Source organism: Pelodiscus sinensis, chromosome 2 (assembly GCF_049634645.1).
Source record: "Pelodiscus sinensis isolate JC-2024 chromosome 2, ASM4963464v1, whole genome shotgun sequence".
NCBI classification, from domain to species: domain Eukaryota; kingdom Metazoa; phylum Chordata; order Testudines; family Trionychidae; genus Pelodiscus; species Pelodiscus sinensis.
This window is the reverse complement of record NC_134712.1, coordinates 226,750,076-226,777,289: the sequence shown is the minus strand read 5'-3', so window position 1 is coordinate 226,777,289 and position 27,214 is coordinate 226,750,076. Positions and strand designations below refer to the sequence as shown.

General features: G+C 43.8%; 1 protein-coding gene across 10 annotated transcripts in view; it reads left to right on the top strand.

The window, feature by feature from the left end:
* Positions 1-27,214, top strand: part of ODAD2 (outer dynein arm docking complex subunit 2) — a 240,845-nt gene that overhangs the window by 147,434 nt on the left and 66,197 nt on the right. For 8 of the 10 annotated variants that reach the window (XM_075922571.1, XM_075922569.1, XM_075922576.1 and 5 more), the window contains 2 exons: positions 17,847-18,035; positions 18,841-19,062. In XM_075922571.1, the coding sequence (XP_075778686.1) occupies positions 17,847-18,035; positions 18,841-19,062 (411 nt within the window). Of the gene's footprint in view, positions 1-17,846; positions 18,036-18,840; positions 19,063-22,537; positions 22,759-27,214 lie in introns of those variants that run through there. The other 2 variants (XM_075922572.1, XM_075922574.1) reach the window with 2 other exon arrangements.

Genomic DNA, 27,214 nt, shown 5'->3' with positions numbered 1-27,214 from the left:
CATGAGCCTGTGCAGCTGATCTGCAGGGCGCCCCATCAACTGCCCCTACGGACAGCTGTCCTGGCAGTCCTAAGATCAGCTGCACCAGCCACTGCAGCTGTGAAAGTCATGGAGGTTGTGGAAAGTCACAGAATTCATGACTTCCACAACCTCCATGTCAGAATCACAGCCTTATTGATAAATCATAATTACATATCCTTCTTCAAGTAATGTCCCCATAGGTGCTCCACTGTTGGTGTCGGGCTCATCCCGGCACTGCAGATCAGAGTTTTTCTAAAAGTATCGGGTTGGGCCACAAATGTGTGGGCAGGAAGCGAATGCCATTCACACCCAAGTTATAAACCCATCCCTTTTCCCCTCTGCTACCATGTCTCCCATCCTCCCCTCGTCCCGTGGTGCCTGCTACTGCCTCCACACCCACCCCTCACCTTTCTCTGCTGTCCTGGCTCCTGCCCTTCTCACTCCCCTCAGCACTCTTGGGACTTGCCCCACCTCCCCATTCTCTTTGACCCTTCCACCTGCCCTTCCTTTCCCCTCTGTGCCCACCCCACCTCCAGTTCCCCTCCCCATCCCTTCTTCTAACACCTCCCTTCTACCCAGCTGCCTTGCCTCTCTCCTCTGCCCTCTGGTGCCCGTCTCTCCCCTCCATTCCCCTCCCCATGTCTGTCGTTCTGCTTCACCCCCACAATCTCCCTGGCATCTGGACTTTCCCTTACCCCCTGCACTCTTCTGGTGCCCCTCACTGCCCCTGCCCTCCCAACACCTGCCCCCTCTTGCCCCTTCTTCCTCCCTGGTGCCCACCCCATCACTATCCTCTGCCCCAGTTCTCCTTATGCCCCTCTGTACCCTCATACATGACTTGCTCCCACCCCTCCTTTCAACCCCTCTTTTTCTGGGACCAACTCCTCCCCTCTCCTCTTCCTTCCCGTTGCTCCCATTGCCCCTCCTCTTCCAGCATCACCCTGTCTCCTCCCCTCTCCCACCTCCAACTGGCACCTTCCAATTTCCCCTACCCCCGCTCCTCCTGCCCTTTCCCCTCATTGTCTCCTCTTGGCCCTGACATTTATCTTTCCTCCATCCTGCCCCTTGGTGCCTTACCCTTTCTTCTCCTGCCCTGGCCTCCTCCTCTCCCCTCAGCACAAGTCCTTTCCTCTCCTCACTCCCACCTTCCTCTTAGTTATCCCCTGCCCCTCCTTTTACCTTCTGCTTTCCTGACACCTGCACCTGCTGAGTGGGGCAGGATGGTGGGTGGCTGCCCTGTGTGCCAAGGCTGGAGCCAGGGCCGCAGTGCTATTTTTAGTGATGTGACCTTGGCCCAGGAGCAGCTCCACCATGGCCAGGCTCTAGTCCCAGCACACGGGGCAGCATGCCTCGTCTGTTTGGACTGGACACAAGCCATGGTGCTATTTTTAGTACTGTGGCCCAGGCTCCAGCTCTGGCAGCTGGCACGTAGGACTTGTGCTGGCTGCTCAGCTGCTCCTGGGATGGGCAGTCACCCACCATGCACCCCTGCCCCCGGTGCATGGTGGGTGACTGCTGAGGGGGTGGGCAGCAATTAAATTATTGGTGCACACCCATGCAGGTACGCACCTTACAGGGAACCCTGACCTCAGCCCTTCCTACCGTCAAGTGGACTGACAGAAAATATTTTGTTCCCTTAAAGGGCGTAGACTTTTTATTCCTGCATCCACAACCAAATTCTTTAGTGGTGGATGCAGCACACCATAGGTTCAAAACCGCCCTGTGTAAGTCCTCTACTCATGAAAAGAAGCATAAGCACTTGGACTTATTCAGTGCTTATGTAAAGGAACATCCTTGACACTGCAGCTTAGGATAATGAATTACACTGCGTTACTTACCAACCACAACTTTGATAATTATGCTAAACTGACCAAATTCATGTAGCACCTTCCAGATGAAATATGATCTATCCTGAAATTCATAGTACAGGAAAGTTACACCACATCCCTCACAACATTGCAGATGGTGCTGTATGCTGCGGATAGTGCAACAAGAGCAATGGTGACATCCATAGTGATGAGACAGACCTTGTGGTTACAAGCAGCAGGGGTTCCAAAAAAGCTGCAACCCAAAGTCAAGGACCCCCCTGTTTAACAAGGACGAGCTCTTTGCAGCAAAGATAGATGAGGTCCTTCATTCTAGTAAAGATTCTTGCACCGCCCTACATACTCTAGGGATGTACACACCTCCTTACCATAGGAGGCATTATGCTCCCTATCAGAGGCAGAGAGATTTCTCTTACTCCAAACAACAAAGAGCCTTTGACCAGAATCATTCCAGGGCAAGAAATCTACGTAGACGAGCTCCCAACAACCGTTTGGCCGCTCAACAGTCCTCCAACCAGCAGATCTGAGGTTTTGGTTGAGGGCCTCAACAACCTCACCTCTCCACCAGTGCCTTGCAAACATGTGATCTTTCACCACCATTTGTGCCACTGGGCAGCAATTAACATGGACCGTTGGGTCCTAGAGATTGTGAAATGTGTATATACCATTCCCTTCATCTCTGTCCCTCCAACCTCCCCATCCTCCCATCCCTCTTCAAGGACCCCTCTCATGAAATGTTCCTATGCCAAGAAATGAAGCATCACCTGCACATCAGGGCCATAGAGAGGGTTCCCAATAAATATTGGGGCAGGGGATTTTACTCAAACTATTTCCTGACAGAGAAAAAAACAGGCAGTTGGAGACCCATGCTCGATCTCTGTTATTTAAACAAACACCTCCACAAGCAATGGTTGAAGATGATTACACTCACATCAATCATCCTGGCAGCACTGAATGTGGGAGACTGGTTTGCAGCCCCCGGCCTCCAGGATGCTTATTTCCATGTGACTATACACCCATCACACAGACATTTTCTCTGCTTTATGGTCACTTCAGAGTATTTCCAATACCGAGTCCTTCCTTTCAGACTTCCTTCTGTTCCCAGAGTCTTTCAAAGACCTTGGCCATAGTTGCGGCATATCTACGTTGTGAAGGTATTATGATTTTTACTTACTTAGACGATTACCTCATACAAAATCCTTCCGAACAAGCCACAAAGGACATGCTTCTTTTAGCAAGAGGCTCTTCAAATCTCTCAGCCTCACCATAAACAAACAGAAGTCCATCCTATGCCCCACCCAATCTTTAGAATGCATAGGAGATCATCTGGATTCCACGACAGCACAGGCATATCTTCTGAACCAGTGCTCTGACGCCATAAGAAACCTGGTTTCTGTCATGATGTCCAGTCCCACTGTGACAGAACTAACCTTCCTCTGGCTCATGGGCCATATAGCCACATGGCCACCCCAACATATGTGGTCCAGCATACACGTTTGCTCTTTTGTTGCTTTCAGCACTGGCTTTCCTCAGTATATACCCCATCCTAACACCACATGCACAAATAGCTTTTGATTCCCCCAAAGATCCTGGCTTTGTTGTGATGGTAAACCAATCCAGAGAACCTCCTTGCCAGTTCCCATTTCACCAGACACAGCTATCCACCCAGATTACCACAGATACTTCCCTTCTTAGTTGGGACACACACATGCAGCACCACTTTGCTTAGGGCAGATGGTCCACTCACGAATCCTGGCTGCATATCAACTTGTTAGAGCGCCGCACTGTGCGCAATGCTTGCCAATACTTTCTTCAGCATATTTGGGGCTCTACAGTCTGCATCCTCACCAACAACGTGACCATGATGTTTTATATCAATTGTCAGGGAAGTGCTCGTTCTCAATCCCTCCATGCAGAGGCAGTACATCTTTGGTACTGGTGTATCCACAACAGCATCAACCTCATTGCATTGTACCTCCCTGGGGTCAAGTATACAACTGCGGACACTCTCAGCCAACATTTTGCAATAGACCATGAATGGGAAATTCATACATGGATCCTACACAACCTGTTCTGCAGTTGGAGTTTTCCACCTGTAGATCTTTTCACAACATACCAAAATACCAAGTGTCCCCAGTATTGTTCCAGGGCAGAGCTAGCACCCAGATTGCTGGGTGATGCCGTCCTCATCACATGGAACGCTCTCCTCTACCGTGCATTTCCTCCAATCCCCCTCATTTCCAGGGTCCTCCAAAAGTTCAAGTCAGATGGTGCCTGAATCATCCTGATAGCCCCAATATGGTCCAGATAGACTTGATTTCCCTATCTTTATTAGATGTCTCTTCAACCTCCTCTCTCAGAATGGAGAGACCTTTCTCCAGAAACTCTGCATCTGACGGTGTGTTTGATCTCTGATTCTCTGAAATGGAGAGAATTTGCTCACAACAAGTAAAGGGTATCTTACTCCACAATAGATGCCAGACCACTCGTAGTACTTATCTCCACAAGTGGAAGCATTTTACAGCCTGGTGTATGAGTAAGCCAAACAAACCATCTGCTGTACCTCTCCATTTGATTCTTGACTACATCCTACATCTGAAACAACAAGGACTATACATATCCTCTCTCAGAGTGAACTTAACTGCGCTGGCAGCATTCCACCATGACTGACAGATTCTTGGTTTTTGCACAGCTTATCTCTAGAAGGTTCCTTAAAGGTCTGTATAACCATAATCTTCCACACAGGTCTCTCACTCTGATGTGGGAGTTGGAGTTAGTACTCGACACACTAACCAGACCATCATTTGAACCCTTGGCCAAGTGCTCACTTTTATTATTAACTACAAAGACAGTGTTCTTAATAACAATCACGTCAGCAAGACGAGTCAGTGAGATTGCCACTGTCCCAGCAACTCTTCCCTTCATGGTATTTCATAAAGACAAGTTCGTACTCTGACCTCACCCCTCCTTCTTGCCTAAAGTCTGCTCCAACTTCCAAATTAATGAGTCTATCATCCTCCTTACCTTTTATCCAAAGCCTCATGCTTCATAAGAGGAGGCTATTCTATATACCCTGCATGTCGAAAGGGCACTATCCTTTTATATTGACTGGACATGGTCCTTCCACAAACCATAGACGTTGTCTGTTTCAGTTGCTGAGCACTCTCGGGGAATGCCACTTTCATGCAATGTATTTCCAAGTTGATAATATCCTGCATCATCTAATGCTACTCCCTCTAAAGTAGACCACTCCCTATGCCTCCTCCCCAGGCACACACTACATGGGCTGTAGCTACATCAATGGCCTTCCTGAAGGGAGTTCCACTAAAGGACATCTGCTGTGCAGCCACATGGTCATCCAACTATACTTACATGAGACACTGCGCAATCTCCACACGAATGGAGATGACTTCATGTTGCAAATGCAGTATTTTCCTCTGCTCATAAATGTAAATATGAAGCCGACCTACCATTTATTGAGTATCGCTATGTAGTCACCAACAGTGGAGCGCCCATGGGGACATCACTCAAAGAAAGAAAGAGAAGTTACGCACCTTGTGCCCTAACAATGGTTCTTCAAGATGTGTGTTCCCAAAGGTGCTCCATAACCCACCCTTACACCCCTCTTCTTCAGATTAACATTCATGCAATAGGGTGTACATGAAGAAACTGAGGGGGATCAGGCCATGTGCACAAATTGCAAAGACACAGATGGCATGCGCTTCCTGCTGCGCATGCATGGCCTGACCAGATACAGATAGAAAAACTCCAGTCTCTGGCACCAGGACAAGCCTGACACCAACAGTGGATCACCCACTGAGATACACATCTCAAAGAGCCATCATTACTGCATATGGTGAGTTACTTCCCTTATATTTTTCTATGGTTTTCCATAATTAATTTTTAAAGTCTTGCTAATTAATTGCCATTTTATTCATATTATTTTAACTGCCCTAAATTATGTATTTGTTTGAATATTTTTAATACAACTACAGAAACCCATTTACTGCTCATAGCAATCTGGTTGTTCTTAACTGTACTTTCTCTTTTAATAAAATGTTGTCTTTATAATACTGTAACCCTCCCAGAACTCTGCACACTGTTTCCAGTAAAGCACCCTGGAAGGTGCTAATCTAACAATAATAGAAATAAAAATAATCTATTAACAGCCTGTGAACAGCACAGGTAGTGGCTCTCCTCAACCTTGCATACCTTAATCTGGATCTCAAGGGAGCACCTTTTGGCTTGAGAACTTATTTCAGTCTCCATGCCAATGAAATCTTTAGCTTCTCTGCTCAGACTGCCAACAAAAAGTGCCAGTTGTGAATAGTGGTTCTTGTGCTGTAGTCAGCTGTGCACAAAGAACTGGACTATTAATTTATTTCATATAAACTGCCAAACAGAGATAAAAAGGTGGCTATTTTCCTTTTACTGATCTAGAATGGATTAGAAGCAATGATCCATGGTACAGTGAATATAAAAGTTTTTGTTTCTCCTAAGCATGTTCCTTAAATATCTAGAAAGTCTTACATCACAAACTCTTATACAAGGCTGGAATTATTTCTTCCAATTTTTAATGAATTTCCCACTAACACAAATTTTTGTTTTCCTTTCTACTCTATCTTTGATATAAATCATTCTTTGCAATGTTTAAAGGCTTGATCCTGTGAGGTACTGGAACCTCCTTGAAAGTACTGCATCAGTGATACTTTGAGATTCACAAGCCACAAGTGGCTCTTTAATGTGATCTCTAACCATGCAATCGCTGAAGTCTGAGTATCACTGTATTAAGTGCTCAGCACTTCCTGGGATCAACAGTTTTTGTGTATCTTCCTTTCTTTGTAGTGTTTTATAAACATCATGAAACAGTTGAAGGGACATCCTCCTGATTTTGAGTCTTAGCTTCAGCATCTTACAGTTTTTCACACTGATTTCTATAGACGATTTACTAAACTAATCAAGTCATTCTGAATTGTATTTCCCTATCTTTTTTATTGACACATTCTCCTCTAAGGTTTTATATCAATAAGTGGTGAGTCGCATGTATTTCCTTTTTTTCAAGAAACAGATGTTCCTGTCTGTATCTTGGGGTATGTCTACACTAGCCCCCTAGTTCTAACTAGGGTGGCTAATGTAGGAGATTCGAACTTGCAAATGAAGCCCGGGATTTAAATATCCCGGGCTTCATTTGCATGTCACGGGGTGGGTACCATTTTAAAATCCCCTTAGTTCCCCTAAGTCCTTAGTTCGGATTAACTTCTGACTGCCACGTGTAGCCACGGGCAGTCAGTTCAAACTAAGGGGATTTAAAAATGGCGCCCACCCGGGAACATGCAAATGAAGCCCGGGATATTTAAATCCCGGGCTTCATTTGCAAGTTTTAATGCCTACATTAGCCACCCTAGTTCAAACAAGGGGGCTAGTGTAGACGTACCTTTGGACAGTTACTACCTCTACATGTCACCTGTATTTGATAGCCAAGACTTTTCATTGTACCACTGAGTAGGTCCCTCATCACCTGTGCTTCGGGACTATACTGGATAATTAGTTCACCTAGCTTCATCAGTTGTATTGCCTGAGACCCCCTCCATCTCCTGAAATTCCTTTCAAAGGTATTTTTCATGGAGTATAGAGGGCAATGGATCAGATATTGTAATCTTAGGCTGCATTAACTTTCTGTTAGCTTTCTCACTGGTTTTGTGAAGAAAGGGAAGCTATATACATTAACATGCCAGTCCTCTTCCCACCTCTCTGCCTCCTACCCAATTTCAGATCTCTCATGCCATAAAAATATCTGTGTGGGGCCTCTGAAGTGGTACAAAAAAGGAGGTTTATGTGGCTTTTAGACAAGGGGGGGGTTGCCAAAAAAGCCTCATCTTAACTATTTTCACTTTCGAAAGCTCCGCTCCTGCGGAATTCGCATATCCTCTTTTGACCATTCCGTGTAGTCTAGATACGCCCGTAATGTGCCTGGATCTTAAAGGTTATGTTCTCTAAAATTCATAATTATGTTTTGTGCTACACCTGTGTGTTAAGTGTCCCCTGTACCATGGTAGTTCTTTCTATACTGAAATAAAATAAGCTTCTGTAACTTTTACAGAAACTAATTTAAAAAACACTAGATGTTGTAACAGAGTTACTGTGCTGGATCTAATTGAGCTATCTGTATATTTCATTGATATACCCTCTATTACCATAGTATCTAAGCACCTAACAATCTTCAATGTATTTATCCTCACAACTCCCCTGTGAGATAGGAAAATGCTGTTATTTCCATTTGACAAATTGGGAGCAGAAAGTGCAGAGAAACTAAAGGCTTGTTTCTACTACATCGAGAATTGATGCTGCAGAGATCAATCCACCAACTATCAATTTATCATGTCTGCTTAGACATAATAAATTGATCTCTGAGCACTCTCCCATCAATGCCAGTACTCCACCAGAATGAGAAGAGTAGCTGGCATAGACAGGAGAGCAGCCTCCACTGGCCTTATTGCACACAAAACACCACAGTAAATGCATCAACTTCAGCTACTCTATTTGCACAGCTGAAGTTATGATCAACTATGGGGATTGGTGTAAACAAGGCCTGCATAACTTACTCAAGGTCACATAGGAAGTCTATAGCACCTCAGTCAACTGAACCCTCATGCCATGAGTTTTGGGCTACAAGAGGCCACATGTACACCATAGTGCCTGATTTGGGTCACTGTGCTGTAGAAATTATATTGAATTAAAGTTAATTAACTTCTAATTGTGAATACCAATAAAATTATTTGGTTAATGTTATTTTGTGTATGATAGTCTTAAGACATTTTTAAATGAGTTGATGATGGTACTGCCTAATACATAAACCATTCCACCTCTGGAAACTACAAATGATAGTTTCATAGTCTAAAGTCAGTTACTGTTTTTGAATAACACTACATCACTAACTACATCCAATGGATTCCAGAGTGACCTAAGAAGGACTTATGAGCAAATAGTAGGGAGTTGGCATTGATTGAGATAGTAGAACTGTGTGTGAAAATTTGCAAAACAACTTCCAGTGATATTAGTCATCCACTTTCATGAACATAAATTTCCAAAGTTTATATATAAACTATACATACATGAATTCATGTTTGACTTAGAAAGCAAGAATAGAGGAGCTGTGTGGGTCATTAATTCAAAAGATTGATTATAACAGATTTAGATTAATTAGTTTCTTAATTCAAAATATAAAAAAAAGCAGCAATGTTGGTACAGAGAGGAAAAAATGCAAGAAATGCAAATAATTATGAAAAAGTAAAAAGAAAAGTATACTTAACTCTGTTGATACTGAAATGTTAAATTACATGTTACGAATCATACTACCTCAAGAACATTATTTATACCTTTATTCCAAACCATAACAATTCAAACAGAAAAATGTGGCAAACTCTACAAGTTTTATTAATGATATTGTGAAATTTGCCTGTAAAGCAGCAGAGAATAGCTTGTTCATACTACTGAAAGTGACACTGTCAATATACATTTTTAACTGATGAATTAAAAACAAAATTGATTTCCTGGGTAAGCAGCCTTTAAATAGTAAATCTCTGAAATTAAAAAAAAAATGTTATAAGGGTTTTCTACTCCTTTCTTTATGTTTAGAGGAGTCTTTGGAGTAGTCCTGATAGTAGAACACGAAACATGCTCAGGCTCACCCATCCTCTCCCTGTCTTTTCTCTTTAGGCACACACCTGCTTGCTGCCTGTTCATATTTAATTTCAATTTTAGTGCTGCCGCTGGTGTAACCGGTACATATTCCTTTAAAGGGATTGGGGAAGGGTGAGCAACATCAAGAAAACACTGAAACTGATTCCCTCTTAAGCTGTCAAGTTAGTAAAGTAATAAAATTGAAAAAAAAGAAAGGACTCCCTAATCTTTTAACATATGTCTACACAGTAGCGTTATTTTGGAATAACTGACATTATTTCGAAATAACATAGCATGTGTCTACACAGCAAGCCATTATTTTGAGATAATGTTGAGATGGTAGACTTCTTACTCCGACTCCTGTAATCTTCATTTCACGAGGTGTAAGGGAAGTCGAAGGAAGAGTGTTTTTCTTTTGATTTCCTGCTGTGTAGACAGTGCCAAAGCCGAATTAAGCTATTTTGACTTCAGCTATGCAATTGACATAGCTGAAGTTACATGTCTTAATTCGACTTTTGCCCTGCTGTGTACACATGCCCTCAGGGATTACCTGTAACAAAATAATTCAGCGTTTTCAGATGGAAGTGTGATTTTCAAATTGATGGCTCTCTTTGAAGCCCATCATTCATGGGGAAGCTTCATGATGAGCAGCCATGCAGAAAGTGTATCCCCTGTGTGCCATGAAAGGAGATCTCTATGTTGGCTCCACATAGGTAATCACAGAAGACTAGTGTGAAGTGGATGGGTGGGGCCATGAGATTGGCATTTATGCAGATCCAGTGGCCTCTACACTCACAGAAGTGGTATGCAGGACATGTGACTTTTACTGCAGCCCATATCTAGAGAAGGGCCATTGGTGAAGAATGTGCTACTTTCTTCTTCATGGCACATGATTACTCAAGCTTTATGCAGAAGTGCATTTCACCTGCTACAGAATCAATTTAACATTACCATATGTGTAACCTATAGAGAACCTTGGTAACAAAGTTTGTTGAGTTTGTAAAGATTTTTGATGTTTATAAAATAAATATATTGCCAGTTACTGTTTTAGATTAGTGAGAATGATTGGTTTCCACATGTCAGTAATAAAAAATGTTAGAATAACAATTTCAGTAGTTCCAAAACTTTTCTGAATATTATACATAAACGTATGCTTTTTGTTCTAGCAGTTGATTGGACCAGGACTCCATTCCTCTTCTGGGTCAGAGGGGATCCAACCACCTCACTACAGTATGGGTGGCCCTAACGTTGCAATCGATGCTATAAAATGGCCTGAGAAAGGGAAGGTTCTTTCCCTCACTCCCACTGGCTCTCACAGAATGCCTAGGGTTGCCAACTGTCTGTTTTTCTACTGGAAAGTCTGGTTGAAAGGGGACTTGTTCAGTACTGCTGATCAGACACCAAAAGTCTGGTTGCTGCAGTAACTGCAATTGGCTTCTGCGGCTGAAAGGCAAGGAAGAGCAGTTACTGCTGGAAGAACTGCCTCCCAGCTCTGACAGAGAGACAGATACTGATGCCGTCCTGGGGAAGGGATCTGAACAGCATGAGGCTTTTGAGGAGTGGGGCCAGTGGCTGAGCTTGGTGTCCATGGTGGTCAGTTCCACTTGCTGAGCCTGTCGGGGCCTCAGCTCTTCCTAGCCTGTCACTTTGGGGACCAACTAGCCACTCTACTGTGCCCCAGTTGAATTGAGACCCTCTATTGGGGAACCAACCTTTCTTGCACCCCATTGTGCCCCACTTACCCTCAGCTCCTTGCTCAAGGGACTGATCCCCTCTGCCCTGTTGTGCCCCAAGCAGTAAGCAGACTCCACATCAGCTTCTCCCAGCCCAACTTTTCAGGTTGCTAGTGAGCCCTGAGGGGTGGGAGAAGAAAGTGAGGAGGTGCCTGTAGTATCTGGTTCTGAACAGTTGGAAAGTTGGCAATCCTATGCTCCATAGAATAGCATGCTTATTGGTTAAGGCTTTTGCCTTAATGCTTAAACATGGGCAGCAACACACAGCCCAAGTATTTGATTGTCTGATGATTGCTCCAAGAAGAGTCATGGGGAAGGAGTCTGTCCTCTCAGGTCAAAGAGCAGTAGTAAAGCCATTTCACAGCTATTATTGCAACTCTGAGGCTGCAGTAGTTTTTGCCACTTCAATGAGGTGAGAAGGACAGGAAAATTCATGTAGAATTATTACCTCTGCCCAGCCCTGTGCCACTCAGTACCTTGTGCACAGCAGAGCTGGGCAATCTACTGTAAATCTGTCTCACCTTGTGCGATGGAAACTCATCAGTTCTGCAGTCACAAGAACCTTCACAACTTCTGAAGCAGGGACAGGATTTGCCTTACCAATTCTGTAATGGTGGGAATATTCTTAGCTTTGGACAAAGGTCAAGATTTGCTTGTAAGTGCAGAAGAATTTGAATGAATAGTAGCAGTTAAGTGTGTAATATGAATAATGAATAGATATTTCCTTATGTAAATACCATGCTCCCTCTTTTCACTAAACAATTGAAGTAGAGTACTGTACCTGTTTTGTTAAGTTACCTAAGAACATTCATAGAAGGGAAACAGTATATATTGTATTTTTTAAAATGAAGGTCAGAATTTTTGAAGTTTATAAATTGCATTGTGCTTTAATACGCTAAATTATGGAATTGGCAATGGAGAGTAAAAATGGACAGTTTCCATTAGCGGAAAGGTAGTCTAAAGATGACTTGATAATTACAGTTTATTTGCACAACCATACCATCACATTTTTGGGCAAAAGCAATGCGGGTTGACAAATTAGCTTTGACATCTTAAGCTTTGTAAGATGTTCTAAATGTAAAATACTACTGATTTTAGCGGAGAAACTTTTATCTGTAAAATGAAGTATTTTTTAAAGATAAACACAATGGCTATGTCTAGACTGGCATGATTTTCCGCAAATGCTTTTAACGGAAAAGTTTTCCGTTAAAAGCATTTTCGGAACAGAGCGTCTAGATTGGCACGGACGCTTTTCCGCAAAAGCACTTTTTGTGGAAAAGCGTCCATGGCCAATCTAGACACGCTTTTCCACAAAAAAGCCCCGATCGCCATTTTCGCGATCGGGGCTTTTTTGCAGAAAACAAATCTCGGCTGTCTACACTGGCCCTTTTGCTCAAAATGGACTTTTGCCCGAACGGGAGTAGCACAGTATTTCCACAAAAAGCACTGATTTCTTACAGTAGGAAGTCAGTGCTTTTGCGGAAATTCAAGCGGCCAGTGTAGACAGCTGGCAAGTTTTTCCGGAAAAGCAGTTGATTTTCCGGAAAAACTGGCCAGTCTAGACACAGCCAATGTGTTTTTGAAGTGTAGTATTTAGTTTTCAAATAAGAAGAGCAATGGATTCTTCAGAAGAAATCAGAGAGGAATTTGGTTTCAGAATATTTTTTGTATTAATGCCTGGACAAGCACTTTGTCTTTTATGTCTCAACTAGAGGATTTACTCAGGGTTGCCCAAGTTGCTGTGAAGGCTCAGGTAGGGAGTGTATGTGTGTGGGTAATGGGGTGCAGCAGTCAGGGCAGGGGGATGGAAGGTGTATGAGGGGGCTGAGGGCAGGGGATGAGGGGTGTAGGGCAGAGGACTCAGGCAGGGGGTGGGAGGTGTGGGGAGGCTGAGAACAGGGTGGGGGTTCAGGAGTCAGGGAAGGGGTGAGAGCTCTGGGCAGTGGAATGTTCAGGAATCAGGATGGGGAGGAGGGGGGCTCAGACCAGGGTGCTTAAGGCAGGGGGCTGGGAGGAGGGGGCATTCTGAGTCACCCGTGGTGGTGAGAGTGGTGGCTCCAGCTATGGCTCCTCCCAGGGGGCAGGGGTTGCTCTGCCCCACTGGCTTCTGCCATGAAGGAAGGGGCGGGAGGAGCTGGTGGTTCTTCCCATAGGGTGGGGGTTGTGCTAGTCAGCCTCTCCAGCTGGCTGCTCTGTGGAGAGGGGGAGTTGTCTGGCTCCCCCCCTGCCAGACCAGACCCAGTCTCTGCCTTTCCCCACAAGTAGAGTTGGGCTGTGGTTTCTGGGCCTCCCTGGCATCTACTCATGGGGTGGGGAGGTCGGGATCATGATGCAGTTCCCACTGGGGCCACCTGTGGTTCCCAAATCAGTTCCCGCTAAGGTGCATGCCTGCATGATGGAGAACAAAAAATTCTTCCCTCCATCCACCTCTGGAGAGCCATGCAGCAGCACTCATATGGCAGGCAGCTACTCCAGCGGGTGGGGCTGGCTGAGATGGCATAGTGAGGAAGCCACTGGGGAGGGGACATAGTGAGGGTGTCTTCTCTGGCAGCCAGGAATGGGATATGCATCATGGCTGGCGGGGGCAGGGACTGCTCCAGCCACTGGGAACAGGACATGCTACATGGCGGGGGGAGGGATGGTTCTGCTCCAGTGGCCGGGAATGTGTATGTTAATAAATTGGGTGCCATGGTGATACACATCCAAACCAGCACGCATGACCTTAATATTGGTATATATGCCAACACTCACTCCACTCATGGTTGGAAATTCTTAGAGGGAACACTGGTTCCTGACCTCTCCTGGCATCTCCTTAGAGGTGGGGACTGGGGCCAGGCTGAGCTTTCTGCCATCTCAGCATCTCCTGGGGGCAGGGCTGCACTGGCCAACCCCGGGAGTGGTTCCAGGGATGCTGAGGAAAGGCAAGTGGCTGGCAGGGCTCCTCCCCGGCCAGTGCCGTGGCTGAGGGATGGGCATGGGGGGAGGATGGAGGACTACTTACCCTGTTCGATGGCTGGCAAGATGACGAATGCCGGCCCCACCTAGCTACTGTCTTTCTGGTGCAGCTGCCCCCCAGTGTGATCACTCTGCAGTATAACAGTCCCTCTGACCAGCCATTTCCATGTGGTAGAAAATAATTGGATTCCAGGCACGTCCCATTTTCCTGGCACAACCAAACCCTGACCTTGCTTTAAATTAGGATAAGAGGTAGCTGCATAGCAGATTTGGTGAGCCTAGCTCTTATTATTTAGAAAGAGTTATTGAACAAACAGCCTCAGAGACAGACAGACAGATATTTCTAAAATATATATAGAGAGAGATGATGAGCTTTGTTTTCTCAATAGAAATCACTACCCCTAAGTTAGGTATAATCTGGTAATGGGCAAACCTCATAAGAGGCCAGAGAACTTGGCATAAGAACATCAACATTCATATGTTTTCCAAATCTGTATTTTTTTAAAATTAAGCTAGAAATATTGCAAGACTTTTGTAGTTGGTATTTCCAATTAGGCAATATATTCTTCAGGATGAGGCTTTCTGACAGTATTTCTGCTCCTGTCAGGAGCTAGATGTTTAGGAGTGTCTGGAAAAAAAAATGAATGTAAGAAAAATTCACTACATTTTGCTGAGTTGGTGTTTGAGAGGATCAGTAAGATTTATCAATCAAATGTGTAATTAGAAGGCAACAGGCTGCAACTTCTATTAACATAATAAACAGGGGTCTTGTCTTCTGAAAACCTGCCAGACTTTTGTTTTCACTGTTCATGATTGTAAGCCCTTTGCTATTCTGAGGACACAAGTTTTTCTCCTTTGTAGCTAGGGGGGAAATATATATAAGAATGTAACATCATAAAAATTGGCCTTCTAGTCTGCTTCTTACAATTTTTTTAAAGTAGTTTAACAGCCTATCCTGCTTTTATAGGTTTTCTTGTGTTTTTAATTTAAGATATAAATATTACATTTCAAATGTCAGTGTAATAATAATTTGAAGGTACTTCTTGTTAACTTTTTGATTTCTGCCATAAATACCTCAGCATTTGGCCCCTCCACTTATTCAGTCTAATACACAATTACTACCTTATAACAGGAAGCATGCACAATTAATCAAAAGGCACCTGTATGACTTTACAGGGAAAATATGATTATTTTATTTATTATGAGAATAGCTATTCATATTTTAAGCTATGAAGTGTGTTGCTTAGTTATTCTTACAAGACAGTATTTTTTCTGCCTTACAATGAATAGTTCTTACTACATGAGGACTGTTTAAGAAATGAAGTACCACTTGATGAGTAAAAGTGACTGAATGAGTATCAGAATTAATGTGATAAATTCACTCAAATACATTTTCTTCTGAATCCAAATGCTGGCATTGTTTTTGTTGTCTATACAGTAAGATGCTTCCTAAACTTTTCAAAACAACCCTAAAAGTTTATATTTTATATGTAATTTATCAAAAAAAAAATAACGAGTCTAAATAGTGAACTTAAATGTGTTTAATACATTAGAATTTTATAGTATAAAAAGGCTTATTATATCTCACATGTACCAAGTTAGTAGTTTAGCCTTAGGCTTGAAAAATGACACTCTTCTCTTCATGTTTAATGTCAGAATCTTATTATTCCCCAATAGCAAGCTGACCATTGAGCCAAGATTTAAAAACAATATCGTTTACATTTCTGTAGTAAGATTTTAAGATTACTAGTATATATTAAAGCCTCACACACTAGCTTTTGGCAATGACAAACCTTTTGGGTTTGACTCACAAAAAGGTCATGTGTTGATTAATTTAAAAGGTGTGCTTTTGTTATGTAGCAGGAAGGTTGTATGTTTTATTCCTAATTCAGAAAGAAAACTGAGTACAAAGGAGATCTCTGAAGCCATTTATGATTGTTTTATATTTTATAAAATTAATTTGTAGACATAACTGCCCTAAGTTACTTGAAAATTAAATGAGTCTGAGAAGAACACAAACAACTGAAGACTTTGTTTAATAAAAGAAATACTAATAGTATGAAGATATATCTTATTTACACAAATATACTAATTATATCAAAACATCTAAAATAAATGGGGCATTTGTATACAGTGGATACCTACATGGTTCAATAAATACAAATTCTAATTGAAACTGAATATGGTAAGCAAGGTATATGGTTTTGTTAAATAATGCTGAAAGATTTAATTTGAATTTAAATATATTTGCAAAACATCTTTTCAAAAGATCTTGTAAAGAGCACAGAATGACATATCAGTTCCACAAACTCTCAATTCTACTTCTTTCTGCTCATTATTATCCTGATTTCCTGTTTCTCTGCTTTTCTTTTATTTCCTTCCATACACCAGCAGACTACGCCCACAGTCACATATGGGAAAAGTTCCTGACGTGCTTTCTGCAGTTTCATTCTGCTTTTCATTACTGATAGAAGATTCTGTCCCTGTGTTTAGCTGGTGAATACCCAAGACTAAGTTATCTTCCTTGATACTTGGCTGTTTATATGCTAGCATATTAGTAGTCTAAATTCACCTTACTCCTTTACAAAAAGCAGAAAGTATATTATTTTCCATAGTAGATATTGGACATGTAGGGCTATCGTTACCATGTATGGACCTGAAAAATCTGAATTTTAACTTTTTAAAGATTTTTATAGATCTTTACATTAATGAATGGCTTTGGAGCAGGTTACCCCCATCTTCATAAAAGAGCCTAGCCCTTCAGAAGTATGCAGGGAAATCCCTTAGAATTTGAACCATCCATAGAGATAGAGGCATTTGCAGGGAGGACCAGTCCTTCAACTTTAAGGGGATAGAACTATAGCAGGCAGAGCAAGAAGCAAAGTAGGATAATGCAAACATGTTCAGCATTAAATTTTGGAGAAATATCTTTGTAAGTTGAGGTGAGATAGTTGCCATCCATCATTTTTCTGCTTCTCCACCTAGCTATGTCCCCTTTCAACTTGGACTCCTCACACTACAGTATACTTTTTAAGAGCACACATTTCACAGAGCTATCACTCCTCCTTTCCATGACCTACCCTAGATCTGTCCATTCATACTAGTGGGGAACATCATAATCTTAGAGGATGAATTTCCACATTGAAGTATTCCATTGTGACTAGTCAATTGATGTCTTTGAGCAGTAGTTTTAAAGTTTAGGAAGGATTTTCTATTAAGAAATCTTGCTACTTCAAGTGACAGTCCCTATGCAGGTCTACCGACAGGGGGAAGCAAAGGGGGCAGTTGCCCTTGGGACTGGCGATTCAAAGGAACCTGGGACTCCTGGCTGCCATTGAATGCTCATTTACACTGTGTGAGTGAGTGGATAATAATGTCCCTTGTCTTGAGCTGTCAGGTCTAATGTGAAATACAAAAGTATTTTAGACTGCCTGTAAAATAACCTAGCCTTAATATGCCAACTAGGAGACTATGGATTCTGAATTAGCTATAACTCCCAGGAAAAGCAAACCAGTGATGGTTGCAGTGTTTGGAATATTTAGGTCATAATGCCAATTTTAGTATTTTTAAAATTTTGTATCAAATGCAGGTTGGTCATTTAAAAATAACTTCTATTTTGGTTTTCATGTAGGATGCTGGAGAAATGGTTCGCTCCTTTGTTGGTGGCTTGGAACTGATAGTCAATTTGCTAAAATCAGAGAATAAAGAAGTTTTAGCAAGTGTATGTGCTGCTATTACAAACATAGCCAAAGATGAAGAGAATTTAGCTGTTATAACAGATCATGGAGTCGTCCCTCTGTTATCCAAACTAGCAAACACAGTAAGTGAAATCTTTCTGTAATATCCAAGCAGCCATACAAATTTAATTAGCCACTCAATTCCAGCTTGTGTATCAAACCAAAAGTGAATGATTATTGCATGAGTGGTGAGTTTTACAGCATTTGTGGAAAAGGGATATAGAATCTTTTCCCCCTTCAGAATGTAGACTGTCTGTGAAGTCACGGTGACTAATAATACAGCTGCTTTGGAGTATAAACCCCTTTTTAGTATTCCTTGCAAGTAGTACAAAAGGGATAAGGGTGCCTCTCTATGTAGCAGCTGTCCTCTGGGAGGAACAGGGAGGAAGAAGGAGGAAGGGAATGAGCAATATATCTGACTCACACAGAGAAATCCCTTTCAGAATCTCAGTGATGGAGCCACATTTCAAGCTGTGTTTTTTCGTACAGACTTTAAGACCATTTTTCCTGATTACTAACCAGCCAATATGCACACCTGAATCTTTGAAAATATACAGCATCTGTTAAGCACTGAACAGTATAAACCTGCCAGCTCCACTGTCCTCATGCAAGAATCTTCTTCATAAACTGAGAACTAACTAACTAACTAACTAACTAACTAACTAACTAACTAACTAACTAACTAACTAACTTTCTTTCTTTCTTTCTTTCTTTCTTTCTTTCTTTCTTTCTTTCTTTCTTTCTTTCTTTCTTTCTTTCTTTCTTTCTTTCTTTCTTTCTTTCTTTCTTTCTTTCTTTCTTTCTTTCTAAAATTATGGCTGCCTTTAAGCTACTTGGAAATACAGTTCTCCTACTTATGTAAGAATGGATTCTTTTTTCTTTGCCTAGAACAATGACAAATTAAGGCATCATTTAGCAGAGGCCATTTCTCGCTGTTGTATGTGGGGAAGTAACAGAATTGCCTTTGGAGAAACCAAAGCTGTGGCCCCATTAGTACGTTACTTGAAATCAAATGACACATCTGTTCATCGAGCTACTGCTCAAGCCTTGTACCAACTTTCAGAGGATCCCAATAACTGCATCACCATGCATGAAAATGGAGTGGTGAAGGTAAGGTGAAAGATTTTTGTAACTCTGGGTTCAAATTGTTAAATAGCATTGGTATGATAAGAAGAAGAGTTCTGTCACATGAGGAAATTTCTGAATATATTTGTCCACCTGATATCAGCTCAGGTTTTATTAGAGAACTGTGGGTAAACATTATGTTACTGTTTGTCTACACTGCAAAGTTAATTCAAAATAACAGCCGTTATTTTGAATTAACTTTAATAACGTCTATACATGCAAACCACTATTTTGAATTTAATTCAAAATAGCGGAGCCCTTAATTCGAATTTGGTAAACCTCATTCTACAAGGAGTAACACCAAATTCGAAATAGCTATTTTGAATTAAGTGCTGAATAGACACTTAATTTGAAATAGGGGGCCTCCAGCCCTTCCCAGGGAGCCCTGGTGGCCACTTTGGGCACAACCAGGAAAACTTACTCTCCTCTCCTCCAGCCCCAGAGCCTTAAAGGGGTAGACCCCTAAACATGAGCCAGCAAGCCACTGGCAGCTAGCCCTCCACTGCTCCCCAGGAGCACTCTGCCAGCTTCCAGGAGCCTGCCAGGGGCTAGAGAAGGCGAGTGCCTTCCTGGTCCAAGGTGGAGATCATGGACCTTATTCAGGTTTGGGGGGGATGCCCCCAACATCCATGATCTCTGCACTAGACAGAGGAACGTGGCCGTCTATGGCAGGATAGCTGCCAGCCTGGCCACCAAAGGCCACATGTGAACCGAGGAGCAGGTTTGCATGAAAGTCAAGTTGATCTGGCGAGACCCCCAGCCCTGAGCTTCCCCTTCCCCTTGCTTCCCCCTTTCAGCTCCCTCCTCCCAGGTTTCCCCCTCCCCTCTCCCACTCTCTCTCTTCCCCTCTCCCACCTCCTTTTCCCAGTCTCCCCAGAGGTTCATCCCTCCCCCCTCAGTTTTGTTCAATAAACCCAGTTTCTATTTTTGAACATATATGTCTTTTATTTGACATCAGGAAGGGAGGCTAGGGAGGGGTAAGTGGAAGGATGTGAGGGAGGAATGAGGCCTGAGCCCCCGGTGGGGAGGACTGGGGAGTCTCTGAGGGCTCCTCGGGGTGGATGCTCTCCCTCAGGGCCTCCTGGATTCTGACAGCCCCCTGATGGACCCCCCGGATGGCAGCCTGCAGCAAATGTAGCCGAGCTGATCGCATCAACCCCACGAGATGCACCAGCATGCCCTGGGGCAGCTCTGGCTCCATGTGGCCGAGTGCTGTGGTGTCCCGAGTTCAGGCACTCAGGGCACTCCAAGACAGGACTGCTTTGCTGTCCCTCATCGAGGTAGACAAGCAAGCGGGGAACACTGAGAACTGTCTGTCCGGGATGGGGGTAGGGTTCCTTTAAGCACGGAGCTCAGTTAGCCTCAGGCAGCAGCCCCACACACTAAGTTCTAACCTGATGCCCTGCTGGCACTGATTCTGGCCAGCCTTAACTTTGGTTCAGGGTCCACTCAGTGTGGACGTGCTATTTTGAAATAGCAAAACACTATTTCGAAATAGTTTTTGTGTATAGATGCGTTATTTCGAATTAGCTTATTTTGAATTAACTATTTCGAATTAAGTTAATTCAAGATAGCGCTGTAGTGTAGACATACCTGAAGAGAGTATTTATATTCTAAAAAGAAGTCATCTGGGTGGTTAACAGAAATGGTAATATGACAGAACCCATTCACCTCTAGGTTATTCACTCAACTCAAATCCAAGTTGATTGTGATACAGAATCATTATTGTTCTGCTGTTTCAACTGGGGTGTTCTGTTTTTTGTTTGCTTATTTTGTTGGTTTGTTTTGCAAAATGAATTATATCAACTAAGTGGATGGTTGAATACTGTGGCACAGTAGCCACCTCATAGAGAATCTGAAAGCAGCTGGATCCACTTACATTATTGATCTTGTTGGGCCAAATTAAAATAGAGCAGTATAAGCCAAAGAGATTTTTGAGCTCTGCATTCACTTATAAAAAGCCTCATTTTAGAAGTTAAGTGACAGCATCCTACCCAAAGTTTTTATTATCCATTAGGAGAATGTCTTCTTAGCAGAAGCTTTTTCTAGAAAAGCTTTTGACTCCAGAGGTTAAAGCCAAAGCAACTGGACATAATAGGATTATGGCCTTTGAGTGGGAGAGGGGGTATTAGGGAACTGTGTCAAGCTATTTATGGAAAATTTCATAAAAGGTTTAGTATTTAGAATTCCTCTTTTCACTTTAGCATCCAGATTAAGTGTTCTGGAAGCAAAAGGGATACGTTATGGTGCAATATTATTGCGAGTTTTAAATTCATATTTTGTATTTGTGTTAATGATGGTGCATTTATTGCATTAAATGGTTGAGAGGCCAAGATTTGAACCGAGGTGACCAGACACCCCATTTTTAAAGGAATGGTTCTATATTTAAGTCCTCCTGCAGGCATCCCAGCTTTTTCTTAAAAACAGGCAAATTGTCCCATATTTTCAGTCTCCCTCTCCCATCAGTTTTGGCAGGTGCTACTGCTGGTTGGATCCCTGCTGCCAGCCACCCAGCCACCTATGGTGAGTGGGGGGATCCAGTATCCAGTAATGCAGATGGGTGACTGCTTCTCCTGCAAATCCATCAGTGCAGCCCCCTCTGTATGCTGGCTTTCAGCAAGCAGCAGGGCCTCACCCCATTTCCTCCAGCACTGATTGTGTGCTGTGAGCTGCAGTGGCTAAGAGTGGAGGCAGGCACCAGGCAGTGGCTGATTTCATGTCACCTCTGTTGCCCAATCATCAGCCCTTTATGTACTCCCTGTCTCACTGTCCTCTCCTTGCTTTGCTCCTCCCCAGCCCCATTACTCCAGGTGGGGTACATCACACACCCAGCAATATGCAGAGAAACCAGCCCCTGGTTGGAGTGCTCAGCTCACCAACAGCCTGCAAGCTCCTTCCTTCCCCCACTGCCTGTGGCTGGGTTAGCACCCTAGGAAAGCCCAGTAGGAGCTAAGCCCTGCAGGTGCCAAAACCTCTCACAGCACTAGCATGGGGAAGCCTCTCCATTCCTCAGTTAAGCTGCGGTGTGGCAGAGGGTGAGTTCTTTCCAGCCTGTTTGTGCCCCAATCCTGCAGGCTCCACGGCAGCCACCTGGACAAGGCTTAGCACCCTTTTCACCTGCTCCCCTTGGTTCAGGGAGTGTGGGGCTGCTCTGTCTGCTAGACACTCTCCCCTGCTGAGCTACCTTTCTGGCTGAGTTTGCTGAAGTCCCTGGACCCTAGTGCACAGTTCATCCTTAGGGATTAACCCCTTCCTGCCAATGCTATAGCTGGGTGACCAGGAGCAGCATGGACATGTTAGCTACCTTTCAACACTGTAGAGTCAGGAAGGCACTAGTCTCTTGCAGCCACATGGAGGTGGGGGGAGACATGCTCTGCAAAGACACAGGCCACATCAACCCTTCCCTAGCTCATCTTTTCCTGTGGCTGGAAGCAACTGCCATTCCTTCCCTTCCACGCAGTGCTGAAAGGCTGCTGGTGGGAACTGTGGCAGAAATCTGGATTGTGCCCCAACCCTGCACAGCACCCCTGCAATGACTTTCTTCTGGAAGATGCTGTGCCAACTACCAGGAGAGGCAGGTCCATTCTGGGGCCCAGCATGGCAAGGAGGGTAGAGAGTGCCAGGCAAGGAGAGTCAGGTCAGTTGGTCGGTCACCTCCCCCACCCATGTGAGAGAGGTGTACAGGAGTGTATGTGAATTCTTAAGCAGGGGTAGGCAATAAGCAGCCCACAGGTGGGACACGGCTCTCTAGGGTTAGCCCCTAGTGAGCTGCGAGATTCTTTATCTGCGTGTCCACAGGTATGGCGTCTTGCAACTCCCGTTGGCTGCAGTTCACCATTCCCAGCCAATGGAAGCAGCCCACGCTGGGCAATCTGCCTGTGGGCCACTTATTGCCCAACCTTGTTCTAAAGCATTAAAGATAAGAAGGTAAATAAAAAGAATCCAAAAGCATGGAGGTGTATTCTGTATTTCTTTTTAACAGGGGCTTAGTCAGCTTGATGTTAATTTGAATATTTCTATTGCACAGTTCTGATTGATTGCCATTGAACTTGCTTGAATGTGAGTAATTTTATCAGGTGTCTTCTATTCAGCATAGGGAAATACGGTCACTCTAAAGCTGACTGAAGTTTGAACTATCCTCTTGCTTCTCATATATAGTCCCGATAGGTCATAAATAAGGTATACTGGTAATGTGGTGTGGAGAAGCTTGACACTACCATCACAGCCCATCTTGAATTCAAGGTTGTCTCTTCATTTTTGCTGCCTTCCATTGCTGCTTATCCTCCCTTTCTAGTCTGGCCCCCTTACCTGATTCCTAACATCCTGTTTATTTCCCAACTGCCATTTGTTGTTCTCACTCATATCATGTCTAAAATTTAATTGCAAATTTCCCAGAAGGGTGCTTTCTTTTTTTTAAAGATCTATAAAGCTTCTAGCACACTTTAAGCTACATAGGATACTGATAAAGTATTTTTTTATTTAAGATTTCACCGAATTGAGGTTAATTTTTTGACTTTAAATTCTAGCTATAAGAGCTTCTACCTTGACTAGGAAATTTGCCCAACATTTCCCATTATAAGATCCTATTTTCAGTAGCCTATAACTTTGCCAAAATTTAGCTATTTGGGCTGAAATATTCCATGTCATGTGTTTGCTTCAGGAAGATTTTTTTTAATCATCACCAAAAAGGTTCAGCCATTTATGAGAATATGGCTATGGAAAATGCATTGTTTTTTGGTGTTAAAAATTGTGGTGACTTTTTTGAAAGCTCTAGCATCCCTATGCAATGAAGGAAGCACTTGAAATGTGGCAGAGGAATGGATTTTGGGTAAGCATGTGCCTTTTGTCATCCTCGTGAAAATCCACTGAATTTTGGCAAGCTATAAGCCTTTGAAAAATTGCACATACTCAGTAGAGACTTGATAGAGTTCACATGCTAAAATCTCTGAAAACTCTATCCTCGTTTATCATGCTTGAGCCTCCCATATCGCCTAAATGCTGACTACAGTAACTGAGCATGGTCCATCTCTTTACACCTCATACACGTGATTGGACTGCACATGTCCTATCCCCACAGAGCAACTGAGCAGGTTTTCTTTACTCCAGAGCTGCTTGGGCAATGCAAGACTTTTTCTGTAATCACTACACTTGACTGCTGCAGGTCAGGATGGGAAACTAAAAGCATAAATTCTGTCTTTACTATGGTCTCATGCACTGCGGAAGTTGTCTGATTCAAATGCAAGTGGGCAAGAGTGGATCTACGGTGCTGTGAGGAAAAGCAGGGAGAGTGAATTGGAGCAAGGGTATGTCTACACAGCAAAGTTATTTCAAAATAACTGTACTAGCATCTACACAAGCCAACCGCTATTTCAAAATTAATTTGAAATAGCTGAGGGCTTATTTCAGACTTGGTAAACCTCATTCCACGAGGAATAGCACCTATTTCGAAATAGGGGGCCTCCAGCCCTTCCCAGGGTGCCCTGCTGGCCACTCTGGCCCCAACCAGGAAAACTCCTCTCCTTTCCCCCCTCCCCCCAGAGCCCTTAAAGGTGTAGAATCTGGCCACAGTGTCTGTGCCAGCTCCAGGCCTACCAGCCCAGAGCCAGTATTGGCTGCCCTGACCCAGTGGCCCCAGCATGAGCCAGGAAGCCAGTGGCAGCCAGCCCTCCACTGCACTGCTCCCTGGGCCCAGTCCCCCAGCTCCCAGGAGCCTACTAGGGGCCAGAGAATGCAGGCGCCTTCCTGGTCCAGTGCGGAGATCATGGACCTGATTGAGGTTTGGGGGGATGCCTCTGACGTCTATGAGCTCCACATTAGATGGAGGAACACGTCCATCACAGCAGGATGGCTGCCAGCCTGGCCACCAAAGGCCACATCCGAACCCAGGAGCAGGTTCAGATGAAAATTAAGGAGCTGCAGCAGGCTTATGCCAGGGCCACAGGGGGCAGCTACCAAACAGGGCAGACCCAGAGAGCTGCCTCTATTTTGATGCCCTGGACTGCATCCTGGGGGGCAGGATGGTCTGTGCGCCATGCTGCGGAGTGCTGTGGTGTCCCTTATTTTAAGAGGGATAAGGGATCTTTCGGAAAAGGTTTTATTTTCTAAAAGATCCGCAACTAGACTGGTGCTTTTTTCCGGCAAAGCTCCAAGCTGGAAAAAAGCGGCAGCCATTTTTATGCTAATGAAGCGGGGGGTGGGGGTTAAATCCCCGCTTCATTTGCAATTGCGATATGTCTAATTTGAATCCCTTTTACGAAAAAGGGGTGCAGTCTAGACTCAGACCAAGAGTCTTAGTTGGGCAAGGAGACTAAGGGTATGTCTAGACCACATGCCTCTGCCGACAGAGGCCTGTAAATTAGACTACCTGACATAGTCAATGAAGCGGGGATTTAAATATCCCCCACTTCATTAAAATAAAAATGGCTGCTGCGCTGTGCCGGCTCAGCTGATCATCGGCACAGCGTGGCAGTCAAGACGCAGATCGGTCAACAGGGAACGCCTTTGTCGTCTGCTCCCTTATGCCTCGTGAAAGAAGGTTTACAGGAGCGGTCGACAAAGGCGTTCCCTGTTGACCTGTCCATGTCCTGACTGCTGTGCTATGCCGACAATTAGCTGAGCTGGCACAGCGCAGTGGCCATTTTTATTTTAATGAAGTGGGGGATATTTAAATCCCCGCTTCACTGACTATGTCGGGTAGTCTAATTTACATGCCTCTGTCGGCAAAGGCATGTAGTCTAGACATACCATAAGACTGTTTCCTGGAGTATGTCTAAACAACATGGCTCCGTCGATGGAGCCATGTAGATTTGTTGTTTTGGCAAAGTCAAATGAAGCCGCGATTTAAATGATCGCGGCTTCATTTAAATTTACATGGCTGCCGCGCTGAGCCGACAAACAGCTGATCGGCTATTTGTCCGCTCAGCGCACTAGTCTGGATGCTCCCCTGCCGACATCAAAGCCCTTTGTCAGCAGCCCCGGTAAACCTCATCCCACAAGGAATAACGGGGCTGCCAAAAAAGGGCTTTGATGTCGGCAGAGGAGCGTCCAGACTAGCACGCTGAGCAGACAAACAGCTGATCAGCTGTTTGTTGGCTCAGTGCGGCAGCCATGTAAATGTAAATGAAGCCGCGATCATTTAAATCGTGGTTTCATTTGACTTTGCCTATGTGTCTAATCTACATGCCTCTGACAACAGAGGCATGTAGTCTAGACACAGCCCTGGAGAAGGAAACAGAAGAAACCACAAGACAATGGATTGGGGGGCAAGGGGACTGAGATTGGCTGCGGAGTCTAAGGGAGCCTACGTCTAGACTGCAGGGTTCTTTCGGAAGAAGCTTTTCTAGAAGACATCTTCCAAAAAATCTTCCTCCAAAAGAGAGCATCCACACTGCCAAAGCGCATTGAAAAAGTGATCTGCTTTTTCAAAAGATAGTGTCCACATTGAATGGGTGCTATCTCGCATTTAAGCTGTGATTACTATGGATGGAGTGGCCAACAGGGCACCTGTGCTTTTCCCTCTTTCCTCCCCTTTCGAAAGAACTCCCTCTTCCCCGTCCACACACACCTTTTTCCGAAAGACCTCTTTCGGAAAAAGACTTCTTCCTAATAGAAAGAGGTTTTCTTATGTCGGAAAAACCCCTCTGCTCTTTCTATTTATTTTTTGAAAGAATGCAATGGCAAATGAAATTTAATGTAGATAAATGTAAAATAATGCACATTGGAAAAAATAACCCCAACTATACATATAATATGATGGGGGCTAATTTAGCTACAACTAATCAGGAAAGAGATCTTGGAGTCGTCGTGGATTGTTCTCTGAAGACATCCATGCAGTGTGCAGTGGCAGTCAAAAAAGCAAACAGGATGTTAGGAATCATTAAAAAAGGGATAGAGAATAAGACAGAGAATATCATATTGCCCTTATATAAATCTATGGTACTCCCACATCTTGGATACTGCGTACAGATGTGATCTCCCCATCTCAAAAAAGATATACTGGCATTAGAAAAGGTTCAGAGAAGGGTAACTAAAATAATTAGGTGTTTGGAACGGGTCCCATATGAGGAGAGATTAAAGAGACTGGGACTTTTCAGCTTGGGAAAGAAGAGACTAAGGGGGGATATGATAGAGGTATATA